At 33.3% G+C, this 18,510-nt stretch overlaps 1 protein-coding gene across 3 annotated transcripts in view; it reads right to left on the minus strand.

The window, feature by feature from the left end:
- The window catches only part of LOC134710057 (estrogen receptor-like), a 232,667-nt gene that overhangs the window by 178,454 nt on the left and 35,703 nt on the right, over positions 1-18,510 (minus strand). For 2 of the 3 annotated variants that reach the window (XR_010106091.1, XM_063570216.1), the window contains exons 3-4: positions 1,754-1,953; positions 550-660 (exon numbers count right to left, since the gene is read on the minus strand). Coding sequence is in view for 2 of the 3 variants with exons in the window: in XM_063570216.1 (XP_063426286.1) it covers positions 550-660; positions 1,754-1,953 (311 nt within the window). In the remaining variant the exon portion in view is untranslated. Of the gene's footprint in view, positions 1-549; positions 661-1,753; positions 1,954-14,233; positions 14,625-18,510 lie in introns of those variants that run through there. The other variant, XM_063570217.1, reaches the window with a different exon arrangement.

An 18,510-nucleotide genomic window follows, 5' to 3' on the forward strand; every position in this document is an offset into this window, starting at 1 on the left:
AAGAGCTTGTTGTACTAAAGTGAGAGTTTCACCTGTACTGAAGGGATGGTTTCATCTGTACTTAAAGTAGAGTATCACCTGTACTTAAGGGAGAGTTTCACCTGTACTGAAGGGAGAGTTTCACCTGTACTGTAGGGTGAGTTTCACCTATACTAAGGGGAGAGTTTCACCTGTACTGAAGGGAAAGTGTCACCTGTACTGAAGAAAGAGTTTCTTCTGTACTTAATACATACATGTGAAAGCTAGGGAGTATCTGCTGCACTTAAGATATGTAGTTTCTGCCGCACTGAAACAAGAGTTGCTTTGTAGAACTGAAGAAATTCACTCTAGTATCAAAGGGCGAGTGTATATCCATGCTGAAAAGATCATTTCAGATTTACTGAATGGAAAATTGATTCTGCACTGGAGAGTTTTTGCTGTACTTCAGCTGGTGCATGTCCTGATACAAAATTCACTGAGAGGATACCGGTTTGGTAGGTTTAACTTTCTAAAGACAGGTTTCACTGTAGTTTGATAATGATACATAAAATGTTTAAAATATTAACTCACCCTGAATACTGCGTTTGAAGAAAGCTTTACATCCTTCACAAGACCATACTCCATAGTGAAATCCTGAGGCGTTATCACTGCAGACCTGGCACAGTTTGTTGTGACCAGAACCTGAAATGGCAAGGTTTAATCCTGATCAGCGTTGTACAGTGCAGCTGTGTCACTTCTTACAGACATATTGATTTACAGCCGCTACATGTCACAATAATAAGTCTACGGTCACCTTGTTAGCATAATCAACTCTTTAACAATCATATATATACAGGATATAAGTAATTACACTATTGAAGTGTTGGAATCCATGATTTAATGGTTTAATTAAAACAAATTATTAAAAACATAAAGAAAAAATCTTGTCATTGATATTCAGCCTTCTTTTTTCATAAGAAGCTTGTGTACCAAGCATCCAAGTACAAATGTACTTTGCATGAACTGTGCTCCAAAAAAAGAAAAAAAGAAAACTTTGCACTAATAGTCAGTTGAAACAAAACATAATTAATTAGGATTTAGAGTGTCTTCCAACATCTTGGATTTTGGAATACCAGAAAACAATCACCCTGGATCTTTAATAAAACTTGAAAATTTGTGAATAGGGGGTAATTTATGTGTAAGAATTTTCATTTCAATATAGAAAATGACATGTTTTTATCATATTTATGGTTGTATTTTACAAAAAACAGAATCTCTTTTTTAAACTATTTTTTTCCCAACTTTGCCTCATAAGGGGAGGCAATTCAAATGTAAGGGTAGATAAAGTACTTTTACAGTAGAAGGGGTTGTTAGGAATTTACCTATTTTATTATGTAGCAAGAAAATAAGTCTTGTGACCCCATTTTTTCTTTTTCATGATATTAGAGCTATTTTCTCATATTTTATCTGAAATTTTCTGGTGAAGTTTTCTTTTAATGGCAGAAAATTGGGCTTTCCATGCATGATCTATTCAAAACTTGTGGATTATAATTGAGACTCCCCATCTACCTTAACTGTTCTTTGACAAGAAAAAAATGTCTCCAAAATGTAAAGATCTAAAACTGTAGACCCCCTTTTTTTACTCTTGAGAAGTTGTAAAGACTTACCAGAAGACATGATCTCTTCTTGAGTTTGTGAGTATTGGTGAATGATAAAGAGCCATGAAGCATTGTTAACATGTGAATATCAAAGCCTGTGGACCCCCCCTTTTTTTTTTAATCTTAAGAAAACTTACCAGAAGACATGATCTCATGCTTGAGTTTGTGAGTATTGGTGAATGATAAAGAGCCATCAAGCATCGTTAACATACGACCATCATGTGGAGATGTTGTGGAGGACGGAAGCTGACTAGGCATCATATGAGGGAGTAAATATCCCCCAGGATAACCACCCGCAAGGCTGTCATCCTTCAGGCTCAGTTTGTCTATAGAATCCCTGTAATATAAATAATTACCTATTGAATCCCTGTAATCATGGTTTTATAATTGTAATATAAATATCTGTTCAAGGAATCTCTGTAATATAAATAGCTGGTCAAGGAATCTCTGTAATATAAATATCTGCTCAAGGACTCCCAGTGTAATATAAATATCTGCTCAATGAATCTCTGTATAAATATAAATATTTGCTCTAGGAATCCCTATATCATTGCAATATAAATATTTGCCAAAAGACTCCCTGCATCAAGGACTCTTTATAATATAAATATCTGCTCAAAGACTAATTGCAATATATATCAGCTTACATGGCTTAAGTTGCCCTATGTTCTATTTTAGCCATGTTTGAAGGCCAGATCCCTGGGGACATTTTTTTTCAAAACTAGATAAATAAATGCTGATTGAGGAAATTTTAATAAGGCCAAATATTAACAAGAGGCTCTCAAGAGCCTGAATCGCTCACCTTAATTCTTTTGGTTAAATCTCTCATCAATGATTATTTTGGCTTATCAATTTATTTAAATGTTTTTTGGATCGTCCTATTTTCTTCAAAAGCCAAAAAAAATAAGGCCATAATAAATGATAGGTTTGTTTGCCCAAACGCTACCTACCCAGAAAAAAGCTGCCTACTCAAATTCTTTTATTGTCCTGATTTGAAATGTTTTTTTTAATCAAATAGGCATGAAGACTAATAAACATCTGATACTTCATTTTCTTTTTTTGAAAAAAGAAAAAGAAAATGCCTACCTACCTACCCACTGTCTCAACCTTTGGGTAGGGTTTGGGCAAACCAAAATATTTTTAAGTGTGGCCTAATCATTTTCTCCTATGTTCTATTTTAGCCATAGTAGCTATGTTTCTTGACATACAAGGAAATAAAATATAAAATTTATACTAGATACTCTGAAACTCATTTAGCCTTAGTTTGGCTAGAAATTGATACAGCAGTTTCAAAGGAGAAGATTTTTTAAAGTAAGTCACCATGATGAACAAATTGTGAAAAAAAGTCTTTAAAGGGCAATAACTCCTTAAGGGGTCAATTGACAATTTTGGTCATGTAGACTTAATTGAAGATCTTACTTTGCTGAACATTATTGCTGTTTACAGCTATTTTTATCTATAATTATATTCAAGATAATAAACAACCAGATGCTCCGCAGGGCGTAGCTTTATACGACCGCAGAGGTTGAACCCTGAACAGTTGGGGCAAGTATGGACACAACATTCAAGCTGGATTCAGCTCTAAATTTGGATTGTGATTAAATAGTTGACACAGCATAGGTTTCTGACACAGAATGAATGTATTCAAATGAACTTAAAATTTTTGTTTTCTCTTAGAGCAATTCACTATGCTGTTGAATATTAATCCTCTCAAAAAAATGTTTGAAGAAATTTTTTGTTATTTATGAAATTTCAAATGAGAAAAATTTAACCCAATTTTTTAATCACGTTCCCCTTTCCCTTATTCCAAAACTAATTTCAATTAAAATATTCTAATGGAGTTTGCAACAATTACTACTCATTTAAATACATGATGTAAAAAAACTGCTTGTTATCACTGAATGGTAAAGATTATTTAAATTTATCAGTTGGTAGTAAAAAGTGAATATACATTGTATATTGTATATAACAAAGATTTAAGTTGATTCTGGACAAAGAAAGATAACTCCAATTAAAAAAAATTCTGGCAGATATTTCTTGCTTACTATACTGGACAAAGAAAGATAACTCTTAATTAAAAAAAAAATTGCTATTTCACAATATTGTGAAATTAGATATTTCTTGCCATTGCACAATACTGTGCAATTGAAAAGACTTGCTATTGCACAATACTTAATATAATAATTTTAGATCCTGATTTGGACTAACTTGAAAACTGGGCCAATAATCAAAAATCTAAGTACATGTTTAGATTCAGCATATCAAAGAGGCCCAAGAATTTAATTTTTGTTAAAATCAAACTTAGTTTAATTTTGGACCCTTTGCACTTTAATTAAGACCAATTTTAAAACTGGACCAAAAATTAAGAATCTACATACACAGTTAGATTTGGCATATCAAAGAACCCCAATTATTCAATTTTTGATGAAATCAAACAATGTTTAATTTTGGACCCCGATTTGGGCCAACTTGAAAACTGGGCCAATAATCAAAAATCTAAGTACATTTTTAGATTCAGCATATCAAAGAACCCCAAGGTTTCAATTTTTGTTAAAATCAAACTAAGTTTAATTTTGGACCCTTTGGACCTTAATGTAGACCAATTTGAAAACGGGACCAAAAATTAAGAATCTACATACACAGTTAGATTCGGCATATTAAAGAACCCCAATTATTCAATTTTGATGAAATCAAACAAAGTTTAATTTTGGACCCTTTGGGCCCCTTTTTCCTTAACTGTGGGGACCAAAACTTCCAAAATCATTACCAACCTTCCTTTTATAGTCATAAACCTTGTGTTTAAATTTCATAGATTTCTATTTACTTTAACTAAAGTTATTGTGCGAAAACCAAGAATAATGCTTATTTGGGCCCTTTTTTGGCCCCTAATTCCTAAACTGTTGATAATAAAACTCCCAAAATCAATCCCAACCTTTATTTTGTGGTTATAAACCTTGTGTCAAAATTTCATAGATTTCTATTAACTTAAACTAAAGTTATAGTGCGAAAACCAAGAAAATGCTTATTTGGGCCCTTTTTGGCCCCTAATTCCTAAAATGTTGGGACCAAAACTCCCAAAATCAATACCAGCCTTCCTTTTATAGTCATAAACCTTGTGTTAAAATTTCATAGATTTCTATTCACTTTTACTAAAGTTAGAGTGCAAAAACTAAAAGTATTCGGACGACGACGACGACGCCAACGTGATAGCAATATACGACGAAATTTTTTTCAAAATTTGCGGTCGTATAAAAACAGCAAAATTTCCTTAAAATTATCAATTCAGGGGCAGCAACCCAACAACAACATGTTGTCTGATTCATCTGAAAATTTCAGAGCAGATAGATCTTGACCTGATAAACAATATTACCCATGTCAGATTTGCTCTAAATGCTTTGATTTTTGAGTTATAAGCCAAAAACTGCATTTGACCCCTATGTTCTATTTTTAGCAATGGCGACCATGTTTGTTGATAGATCATAACTTCGGATACAATTTACAAACTAGATACCCTTAGGAACATTCAGTTAAAGTTTGGAAGTATTTTGCCCAGTAGTTTCATAGGAGAAGAATTTTGTAAAAGATTTTTAAAGATTTACGAAAAATGGTTAAAAATTGACTATAAAGGTCAATAACTCCTAAAGGGGTCAACTGACCATTTCCGTCATGTTGACTCATTTGTAAATCTTACTTTGCTGAACATTATTGCTGTTTACAGTTTATCTCTATCTATAATGATATTCAAGATAATAACCAAAAACAGCAAAACTTCCTTAAAATTATCAATTCAGGGGCAGCAACCCAACAACATGTTGTCTGATTCATCTGAAAATTTCAGAGCAGATAGATCTAGATCTGATAAACAATATTACCCATGTCAGATTTGCTCTAAATGCTTTGGTTTTTGAGTTATAAGCCAAAAACTGCATTTGACCCCTATGTTCTATTTTTAGCAATGGCGACCATGTTTGTTGATAGATCATAACTTCGGATACAATTTACAAACTAGATACCCTTAGGAACATTCAGTTAAAGTTTGGAAGTATTTGGCCCAGTAGTTTCATAGGAGAAGAATTTTGTAAAAGATTTTTAAGATTTACGAAAAATGGTTAAAAATTGACTATAAAGGTCAATAACTCCTAAAGGGGTCAACTGACCATTTCCGTCATGTTGACCCCTTTTGTAAATCTTACTTTGCTGAACATTATTGCTGTCTACAGTTTATCTCTATCTATAATAATATTCAAGATAATAACCAAAAACAGCAAAATTTCCTTAAAATTATCAATTCAGAGGCAGCAACCCAACAACAGGTTGTCTGATTCATCTGAAAATTTCAGGGCAGATAGATCTTGACCTGATAAACAATATAACCCCAGGTCAGGTTTGCTCTAAATGCTTTGTTTTTTGAGTTATAAGCCAAAAACTGCATTTGACCCCTATGTTCTATTTTTAGCAATGGCGACCATGTTTGTTGATAGATCATAACTTCGGATACAATTTACAAACTAGATACCCTAAGGGACATTCAGTTAAAGTTTGGAAGTATTTTGCCCAGTAGTTTCAGAGGAGAAGATTTTTGTAAAAGATTACTAAGATTTACGAAAAATGGTTAAAAATTGACTATAAAGGGCAATAACTCCTAAAGGGGTCAACTGACCATTTCTGTCATGTTGACTTATTTGTAAATCTTACTTTGCTGAACATTATTGCTGTTTACAGTTTATCTCTATCTATAACTAGAGGCTCCAAAGAGCCTGTGTCGCTCACCTTGGTCTATGTGAATATTAAACAAAGGAAGTAGATGGATTCATGACAAAATTGTGTTTTGGTGATGGTGATGTGTTTGTAAATCTTACTTTACTAGTCTTGCTGCTTACAATTATCTCTATCTATAATGAACTTGGCCCAGTAGTTTCAGTGGAAAATGTTAATAAAAATTTACAAATTTTATAGAAAATTGTTAAAAATTGACTATAAAGGACAATAACTCCTTGACAATTTCGGTCATGTTGACTTATTTGTAAATCTTACTTTCCTGAACATAATTGCTGTTAACAGTTTATCTCTATCTATAATAAAATTTAAGATAATAACCAAAAACAGCAAAATTTTATTAAAATTACCAATTCAGGGGCAGCAACCCAACAATGGGTTGTCAGATTCATCTGAAAATTATAGGGCAGATAGATCTTGATCTGATTAATAATTTTACCCCGTGTTGGATTTGCTCTAAATGCTTTGGTTTTTGAGTTATAAGCCAAAAACTGCATTTTACCCCTATGTTCTATTTTTAGCTGTGGCGGCCATCTTGATTTGATAGTCGGGTCACCGGACACATTTTTAAAACAAGATATCCCAAAGATGATGATTGCCAAGTCTGGATTAATTTGGCCCAGTAGTTTCAGAGGAGAAGATTTTTGTAAAAGATAACTAAGATTTACGAAAAATGGTTAAAAATTGACTATAAACCAATAACTCCTAAACGGGTCAACTGACCATTTTGGTCATGTTGACTTATTTGTAAATCCTACTTTACTAAACATTATTGCTGTTTACAGTTTATCTCTATCTATAATAATATTCAAGATAATAACAAAAAACTGCAAAATTTCCACAAAATTACCAATTCAGGGGCAGCAACCCAACAACGGGTTGACCGATTCATCTGAAAATTTCAGGGCAGATAGATCTTGACCTGATAAACATTTTTACCCCACGTCAGATTTCCTCTAAATGCTTTGGTTTTTGAGTTATAAGCCAAAAACTGCATTTTACCCCTATGTTCTATTTTTTGCCGTGGCGGCCATCTTGGTTGGATGACCGGGTCACGCCACACATTTTTTAAACTAGATACCCCAATGATGATTGTGGCCAAGTTTGGTTCAATTTGGCCCAGTAGTTTCAGAGGAGAAGATTTTTGTAAAAGATAACTAAGATTTACGAAAAATGGTTAAAAATTGACTATAAAGGGCAATAACTCCTAAACGGGTCAACTGACCATTTCAATCATGTTGACTTATTTGTAAATCCTACTTTACTAAACATTATTGCTGTTTACAGTTTATCTCTATCTATAATAATATTCAAGATAATAACCAAAAACTGCAAAATTTCCACAAAATTACCAATTCAGGGGCAGCAACCCAACAACGGGTTGACCGATTCATCTGAAAATTTCAGGGCAGATAGATCTTGACCTGATAAACATTTTTATCCCATGTCAGATTTCCTCTAAATGCTTTGGTTTTTGAGTTATAAGCCAAAAACTGCATTTTACCCCTATGTTCTATTTTTAGCCGTGGCGGCCATCTTGGTTGGTTGACCGGGTCACGCCACACATTTTTTAAACTAGATACCCAAATGATGATTGTGGCCAAGTTTGGTTCAATTTGGCCCAGTAGTTTCAGAGGAGAAGATTTTTGTAAAAGTTAACGACGACGGACGACGGACGACGGACGACAGACGACGGACGACGGACGACGGACGCCGGACGCAAAGTGATAGGAAAAGCTCACTTGGCCCTTCGGGCCAGGTGAGCTAATAATATTCAAGATAATAACCAAAAACAGCAAAATTTCCTTAAAATTACCAATTCAGGGGCAGCAACCAAACAACGGGTTGTCTGATTCATCTGAAAATTTCAGGGCAGATAGATCTTGACCTGATAAACAATATAACCCCAGGTCAGGTTTGCTCTAAATGCTTTGTTTTTTGAGTTATAAGCCAAAAACTGCATTTGACCCCTATGTTCTATTTTTAGCAATGGCGACCATGTTTGTTGATAGATCATAACTTCGGATACAATTTACAAACAAGATACCCTAAGGGACATTCAGTTAAAGTTTGGAAGTATTTTGCCCAGTAGTTTCAGAGGAGAAGATTTTTGTAAAAGATTACTAAGATTTACGAAAAATGGTTAAAAATTGACTATAAAGGGCAATAACTCCTAAAGGGGTCAACTGACCATTTCTGTCATGTTGACTTATTTGTAAATCTTACTTTGCTGAACATTATTGCTGTTTACAGTTTATCTCTATCTATAATAATATTCAAGATAATAACCAAAAACAGCAAAATTTCCTTAAAATTACCAATTCAGGGGCAGCAACCCAACAACGGGTTGTCTGATTCATCTGAAAATTTCAGGGCAGATAGATCTCGACCTGATAAACAACATTACACCATGTCAGATTTGCTCTAAATGCTTTGGTTTTTGAGTTATAAGCCAAAAACTGCATTTGACCCCTATGTTCAATTTTTAGCAATGGCGACCATGTTTGTTGATAGATCATAACTTCCGATACAATTTACAAACTAGATACCCTAAGGGACATTCAGTTAAAGTTTGGAAGTATTTTGCCCAGTAGTTTCAGAGGAGAAGATTTTTGTAAAAGATTACTAAGATTTACGAAAAATGGTTAAAAATTGACTATAAAGGGCAATAACTCCTAAAGGGGTCAACTGACCATTTCTGTCATGTTGACTTATTTGTAAATCTTACTTTGCTGAACATTATTGCTGTTTACAGTTTATCTCTATCTATAATAATATTCAAGATAATAACCAAAAACAGCAAAATTTCCTTAAAATTACCAATTCAGGGGCAGCAACCAAACAACGGGTTGTCTGATTCATCTGAAAATTTCAGGGCAGATAGATCTTGACCTGATAAACAATATAACCCCAGGTCAGGTTTGCTCTAAATGCTTTGTTTTTTTAGTTATAAGCCAAAAACTGCATTTGACCCCTATGTTCTATTTTTAGCAATGGCGACCATGTTTGTTGATAGATCATAACTTCGGATACAATTTACAAACAAGATACCCTAAGGGACATTCAGTTAAAGTTTGGAAGTATTTTGCCCAGTAGTTTCAGAGGAGAAGATTTTTGTAAAAGATTACTAAGATTTACGAAAAATGGTTAAAAATTGACTATAAAGGGCAATAACTCCTAAAGGGGTCAACTGACCATTTCTGTCATGTTGACTTATTTGTAAATCTTACTTTGCTGAACATTATTGCTGTTTACAGTTTATCTCTATCTATAATAATATTCAAGATAATAACCAACTAGAGGCTCTTAAGAGCCTGTGTCGCTCACCTTGGTTTATGTGAATATTAAACAAAGGAAGCAGATGGATTCATGACAAAATTGTGTTTTGGTGATGGTGATGTGTTTGTAAATCTTACTGCAATAAACTGTCTTGCTGCTTACAATTATCTCTATCTATAATGAACTTGGCCCAGTAGTTTCAGTGGAAAATGTTAATAAAAATTTACAAATTTTATGAAAAGTGTTAAAAATTGACTATAAAGGACAATTACTCCTTAGGGGGTCAATTGACCATTTTGGTTATGTTGACTTATTTGTCAATCCTACTTTGCTGAACATTATTGATGTTTACAGTTTATCTCTATCTATAATAATATTCAAGATAATAACAAAAAACAGCAAAATTTCCTTAAAATTACCAATTCAGGGGCAGCAACCCAACAAAGGGTTGTCCGATTCGTCTGAAAATATCAGGGCAGATAGATCTTGACCTGATAAACAATTAAACCCCGGTCAGATTTGCTCTAAATGTTTTGGTTTTTGAGTTATAAGCCAAAAACTGCATTTTACCCCTATGTTATATTTTTAGCCATGGCGGCCATCTTGGTTGGTTGACCGATTCACGCCACACATTTTTTAAACTAGATACCCCAATAATGATTGTGGCCAAGTTTGGATTAATTTGGCCCAAAAGTGTCAGAGGAGAAGATTTTTGTAAAAGATAACTTAGATTTACGAAAAATGGTAAAAAAATGACTATAAAGGGCAATAACTCCTAAAGGGGTCAACTGACCATTTCGGTCATGTTGACTTATTTGTTAATCTTACTTTGATGAACATTATTGCTGTTTACAGTTTATCTCTATCTATAATAATATTCAAGATAATAACCAAAAACAGCAAAATTTCCTTAAAATTACCAATTCAGGGGCAGCAACCCAACAAAGGGTTGTCTGATTCGTCTGAAAATTTCAGGGCAGATAGATCTTGACCTGATAAACAATTAAACCCCATGTCAGATTTGCTCTAAATGCTTTGGTTTTTGAGTTATAAGCCAAAATCTGCATTTTACCCCTATGTTCTATTTTTAGCCGTGGCGGCCATCTTGGTTTGTTGACCGGGTCACGCCACACATTTTTTAAACTAGATACTCCAATTATGATTGTGGCCAAGTTTGGTTTAATTTGGCCCAGTAGTTTCAGAGGAGAAGATTTTTCTAAAAGCTAACGACGACGGACGACGACGACGACGGACGACGGACGACGACGACGGACGCCGGACGCCAAGTGATGGGAAAAGCTCACTTGGCCCTTCGGGCCAGGTGAGCTAAAAACAGCAAAATTTCCTTAAAATTACCAATTCAGGGGCAGCAACCAAACAACGGGTTGTCTGATTCATCTGAAAATTTCAGGGCAGATAGATCTTGACCTGATAAACAACATTACACCATGTCAGATTTGCTCTAAATGCTTTGGTTTTTGAGTTATAAGCCAAAAACTGCATTTGACCCCTATGTTCTATTTTTAGCAATGGCGACCATGTTTGTTGATAGATCAAAACTTCGGATACAATTTATAAATTAGATACCCTAAGGAACATTCAGTTAAAGTTTGAAAGTATTTGGCCCAGTAGTTTCAGAGGAGAAGATTCTTGAAATAGTTTACGACAACGGACGACGACAGACGACGACAGACGACGACGGACGCCAAGTGATGGCATAAGCTCACTTGTCCCTTTGGGACAGGTGAGCTAATAAAATAGTATGTGTGTTATCAGTTACATCTGAAAACATATTAGGGTTATTCAGCTGATACAAATGTATATTTTAGGGGGGTAGAAATGTATAAAATGCCATCTGTCATATTTGTCATGTTTGTGTTTGTTTAAAAAATGTGATAACATGTCAATCTTAACTTCAAAGATCAAAAATAAAAATGAATAATCAATGGTATGAAAACAAAGAGATAAGAAATAACAATAAACCAACTGTTACTGTAGTGGTCAAGCCTTTACAGTAGTGGTCAAGCCTGATCATAGAGAGATATCAACATTTAAATAGATTTTCTCAAGTAGATCAAATATAACTGACATGAAATTAATGCATTTCTACAGTTAAATATCATTTCCAGTGTGTAAAGGTCAAACTGACCTTCTATGATTACAAATTGCAGCTGGCTACTCTATGACCTCACATTTTCTAAACTCTTATCAATGTTACCATGGTAACTAGGATATAACTGTTTCTTAATTATTTTATCTGCATTACTAAGGTTCTGATACTTTTAAATTCATACATGAACTTTTGATCATAGAAAATCAGTTTAATAAAATAAAAGCATGTAATCAAAACATCAGATGTGTGTAAATGTTTATAAAAATGAAGAAAAAAACATGTCAATTTCCCCCCTCCCCTCCAAAAAACCCCAACATATGTCAATTTCCCCCATCTCCCTCTAAATAAAAAAAATGACAATTTCCCCCCTCCCCCCTCCATAAAAAAAAAACAAAAAACAAAAAACGTTTATGTGAGATGGGAGTTTGTTCTATTTGTATAGAAAACAACAATTCCATAAATTTGTATCCAACAAAGTCCAACTCATTCATTTTAGTCATTTGGTATTCAGAAAATGAGGGGCTGGTATCAGATTTGTTTAGAATTAAGTTCCCTTGTTCCAACCAAAGCTTTGTAAGATACTTTGTATATAAGTTTACATTTACATTCAAGGACAACCTTAAATTAAGTTGCTGAAGACAGTTTTAAAGAAAAATAGCAAATAAAAGGTCTGGGAATAATCTTTAGAGAATACAATCTGTAATAACTTTATTTATTTATTTATTAATGAAATGCACATTTATACCCCTGGGGGTTGAAGGCATATACAAACAATACAATACAATATACACAATAGAAAAATTAACATATTAAACATCATATATAAAGTGGTAAAACAGTAATATTTATGCAGGCGTTGTGTCCACTCCCCTCAGTGCAAATGACTTTTTAATGAACGGAATAACATCACTATGTGACAGGAATATATTTGCTATCATAATATTAAAAAGAAGATATGGTATGATTGCCAATGAGACAACTGTCCACAAGAGACCAAAATGACACAGAAATAAGAATTTGTCATTAGAAAATTTTATTGATCTGATATGGTTCTGATAGTGATATTTAAAGAAAGAAAAAGAAAGAAATTCAAAAGAAAAATGTAGCAAAAAATAATTATAAGCAAATGAGAGAAAGACAACCATAGAGAAACTAAGTCTATCTAAAATATTTGGGGTACACTTACATTTTGTAACTTGTAACAATGACTCGAAAATATTAAAAAAAAATGCCTCTTGGTAAAAACTTTATTAGTAACATTGTTTTCTATAAACACCACACAATGTTTTGTAACTGAACAAACTAAATAAAACTCTGTTTAAAAAGTACCCCCACCCTCAATACATTGTACAAGTACATGTATATATGTTAAATGCATCTACTTTTTACAGTATCACTCTAAACCTTGGCTTACCACGGGGCATAACCCTTTTTTAAATCCGTGATCTGCACCTGATTGGGGAGATAATTTTATAATCATTTTAAAAAAAAAAATTTGGATGCAGTTAATTGGCTTCACACAAGTTAATTTTGTATTCAAACAGTGGCTTTCCATTCTAAACCCAGAAAACAGTATATATGTATATTTGACCTCTTCCTTGTATAATTATAAATGAAGTTTATATATCAAGTTCTGATTTACATTTGTATTCTTCTTTTAAAATACTAAAAAATATTAAAAGAGAAGTACAAAAATGTATGTGTACTTTATTCAGCGACACATTATTCAATGTATTTACTGAAGGTAAATTTGTATTTTATAGTTTGCTTTTTTTCATTTGTTCCATAGATTTTTGGTCTATGTATAAATTTAAAGTTTTAAATAAAGGTAGATAACTCCTGTTTTCAATAATTCTCAAACTTTACTAAATAAATTAAATATTCCCAGGTACAATGGACACAATCAGATAGTGATGCACTTCACCAACTCTTTTCAAGCATTCCCAAAAACTTAAAAACATCTAAATGATTTTTTTTCCCGATAAAATTCCCAATATTAAAGTACAGGAGCACTTAAATTAACAATACAACATATCTATAACATATAAATGTATTCTTTCTGTTTTGAAATTATTACTGTGGGAACAATCCATTTAAAGCTCATATTGAATGGTTACCGGATACATAGCAATTATTAAACTGCTGTTGTTTTTCAAAATAAGATTAAGTTTTCCTCTGTGCATCCACAGTTGCAAATATGGCAGTTTCAGAAGAAAAAAAAGTGTTTTAAACTGAAAATGTGTATTTAAAAAAATACATAAAAAAATCTCAAATAATTTTACACTACACAAGTATGATAATAGAGGTGGAGTGATTCATTGTTATGTGTGTATTGACCATTGTACAAATGTATAACATACTGTACAGGTGACCTGCACAAGTCCATTACAAATCTCTGCAGGCTACACAGACAGACATGCACAAAAAGTTACATAACCACTCTACATACCCAGACATATTATTTCCACAATCAGTTAAAATCCTTATAACTGCACCAATTCCAAAATTATTATCAGAAAATCCCTTTAAAACTGTGAGAGCATCTTCATAGTCTTCATCAGGAAAGTTTAACCTTTCGGCCATAGCATTACTACGTCCAGTTTGTGTATTACATTCCAAGGAAAATATTCTCCATACATGTATTTTGTACTCAAAGAGATTAACAACTTTACAAATAATGTCTTTTTAACTTTTAAAAATAGAAAGTTTCAATAATCTTCATCATAAAATAGAATTATTCGACCGATATGCTGGTCAATACATTGGTCATTCACCTGTGTACTCCAGCCACTACACAAGCTACTTGGTCAGTGTGCAGTGACCCGTAACCATCTAATCTTATGACCTGGTCAGTTTGTAATTGTAAACGTCAAGAATGGACAAGCGTCGTAGCAGACGAAACAGATTTTATAACTTATTATTATATTTCATTCAAGTTACCCAGCCCATGTGTCGGGACTATTGCTTTAAATTAGTTTTTATAAACTTAAAATAATGTTTATAAATAAGAGAAATTGTATTGCAATCGCATTTTGCTTGTGGTTTTGACTTTCGTGTTTTGGGGAAAATGTTTCATAAAAAATATTAGACTAAAATCACCTTCATTTTGAAGAGTGATATATTTTAGAACAAATTATATTCTACCATCCCTTACAAGCACAACAGACAAAAGTTGCTATTTCCAGGTACGTGTCATCACTTATATTAAGAATGACATTGACAGAGATATTTTGTTCAATTCAAAATTTAGTTCAAAATAGAAAACGCTTGATTAAGGTCGAAAAAGCTATCAGGCCTAGCAGACAACAGCAATCACTGTATGGCCGTGAGGAAGACGAAACCATGAAATAAATAATACTTCCACGATGAAACCAACGACAATCTGGATGGGGTTTGCAGAAATGGGAATGTAAATGGAAAAAAAAAGAAAAAAATAATATTAAGAAAATGTAACTGGAAAAAAATAATAGAGAAAAATGACAAATTATTATAAGAAAAGAAAATAATTGGGTGCAAAAGTAGAAAATATAATATCTCAGTGTTGAAAATAAAGAATAAGGTAACACAAGACTGTTCTTTTCACGATAACTCTAAATATGTCCTTAGACCTAAAATACTAAAGAATGCAGAACTTCAAATCCTTTTTTCAAAGACAATTACCTTAGGGGCTAACCATGTTTTTTTAACCTGAGTATTGTAAAGTTATGTTTAATGTTATAATAAAGATCTAACACATGTTTAACTTAACGATGTATTCTGTTCTTCGATCGAAATCATACAAAGATTATTAAGCCATGGCTTCCCTACATACGTTTTTGAACCCCACACACAGTTGACCAGCAGCGCTAGCCTAAAAAACTATTGATTTACAATCGAGAGAGAAAAATCGGATGTTTAGCGCTAACGTACGTATCGGTGTCAAGAACAACCTTTTTAACTTTTAGCGCCAGATTCTTAATTAACACTGTTATGCCACCGAAAATTCAGTGGCGTAGCTTGCATGTATGCTCAGATGCTCAAGCATCCACATCATTTTGACAAAAAAAAAAATAGCAGCAGTTTAACTCGGAAGTATCAAAATGACACATGTGTAACAAGGCTGAGGATATGAGGATAACTTCCAGTAATTTTCGAAGCAGTATGCCTGGTCTCTCATTTATGATAATTTAGTTTATGTAAAAAATATAGTTGAATCGCTGAATAGTGTTTCAAGTTAACTTTTGTTTGTAAAGTAAAAAAAGTCTACGTCATTGGCTAAGTTAAGCGGAGAGGACTGATACGCAGACCCGTGGACATGTTTCATTTGAAATTGAACCTAGTGGTGTGATGGCTTCTCATTTGACTATAGCAACTAACAATTAAAACACCATATCCAGATTCCTGACATCGTTTCTTGCGACATGGACTAGTAAACGACGTGATTTAAAATATCAATTTGTAATAGATCGTGATAAGTCCTATGCTTACGAATTCCCGTTTCTATCTAGGTTCAAATACTAATTTTATTTTCAATCAGTAAAGAACAAATATCCAATGTTCCCCGCCATGCACCTTACATGTCATATTTTATCTATCAAAGGGCAATGAACAAGGGAATAACTATAAAAAAAACAACAAAAAAACTTGTTTTTCTTTTTCTTATTTATTTTCAACATCTTTACTGGTTAAAAATACTTGATTACGACTTATTTTCCAAATTATCAAAGACATTGCTTATGATATGAGTTTCACTTAATCTGGCAAGAATGGAACACATAAGGTGCTAACAATACCGGACGATCGGGCGTCCGGTATTTTTTTATGTCTCCTGCAGAGCGTTGGGCTCATTAATCAAAAATCAAAAAGCCAACGTTGTAGACTCAAATTCCTGGAAAGAAAAGTCACTTCAGTTCCTATATTCCGAAGTTACTATATTGTACAGAAGTGTCGCTGTAATGGCCCGGGGTCCGTTTTTTATATGTCAAGATAAGATTGGATGAGAAACTTAAAATCAAATATTTATGAATTGAATGATGGTAGTTTCGAGAAAACGATAAAAAGTTGGTTAAAAATATAAATATATGAATTGGTGGGTATTTTGAATCTAAACAAAAATCTAACTAGGGTCGGAATCTGAGGGAGTACATGTGCTTAAATAAAAAATAATTTTCTGCATAAAATGGTCCCAAAATTTTTTCGCCTCGCTCCACTCGGCGAAACATCCACATCGTTTCAACCCTGGCTACGCCACTGGAAATTAACTCAACATACATAGTTAATTTATTTTTGGTGGTTATTGCAATCCTTGTTGTGCATTATGTTTTGTTTACATCATTTGTCATGTTTTTTTGTGTGTATGAATACCGTAGTCACATTCATATAGGATGTAATTTATGCAATTTCAAGTCTGGATAAAATAATAGAATCCTTTATTAATATGTAAATGTAATTATGACAAAAGAAGAGGTTTAAGCCAACACCATTCCTATCAACTAATAGCAATTGTAGATGACATAACTGTACTGAATATGAAAAAAAACTGCTTGCTCATACCGAGGCTCATACAAGTTCACGCTCAGGATAAATATATCTGAAACGTTAAACTACCACTCTCGCTACCACTATATTAACTTTTTTCTCCATATTTGTCACAGGCACTTGTCTCAGAATTTTTAAGGCATATATGAAAAAAATTCTGAAACAAGTGCCTGTGATATTCGTACATAATGCACATAGGTTCTTAACTATCTCAGCCTGACAACCATGACACAGTACGAATCGGCTAGCTAGCAAATGACGTTTCGGACGGAGGTAAAAACCTGTCTTGCAAATGGCGTTGAGTAATGAAATTTTGTTGGCAGGGACTTGTCACTACAAGTTGATCTGGTTATGGGTGGTCAATCATGAATAAATCCTATCTGCTTGTATCGTTGTTGAAAAGATTGTATTTAGGGTTTCTGACGTGAAATTGTCCAGCAACAGCACATTGGCGTGTTCCTGTCTGCAATATTCTTAAGGTCCTGGATGTTCATTGCTCGATCTCAGCATTATGCCAATTGGCAACATGTTTTTACTGATTTAATTTTGGATATGAATTCCAAGAAAGGTTTCATAAAAGAAAACCCACTAAAATCTGTGTTGCCTTTATAACTCCGTCAGTACACTGAATCCCATAGTAAATAAATGTAATTATTCCTAACAGGTATATAACTTATATGTGAGTTTCATTGAATTAGACTAGGAACTAAAAGGAATTTCTCATAAAACAATGAGTAGGTGATTTCTGTAAAAGAGTTGCATTGCTTCCTAGGGGACTATGCGTTTCAAACGTCAACAATAAAAAGAAGACTGCACTTGAAGACATCAACCGGTCTTATATTTTCATATGTGTCATAATCATTAAAGAATGTGATCAATGTAATCTGATTGTTCCAATCATATTGTACGGCCGGTCTTGAATGCCCTCCTGTGAAACCGTTTAACTTTTAAGGACAGCATTGATCAATGCTTTATTTTATTTACATTGTCACGGCTTTATTTTATTTACAAGCACAACCGGAAATTCCTCTCACGGTTTTCATTGCAGAACCAAATGTTCTGCGTGTGTAGATTACCAGCCGTGATTGTGCTTTATTAAATTATCAACTGATTGTCATATAACACTTGAAATCAGAGACATACATCAGTGATTCAATATCATCTTTGTTATATATTCACTACTCAATAACCATAAGTATGTCGCAGGAC

The sequence above is a fragment of the Mytilus trossulus genome, chromosome 3, assembly GCF_036588685.1.
Source record: "Mytilus trossulus isolate FHL-02 chromosome 3, PNRI_Mtr1.1.1.hap1, whole genome shotgun sequence".
NCBI lineage: Eukaryota > Metazoa > Mollusca > Bivalvia > Mytilida > Mytilidae > Mytilus > Mytilus trossulus.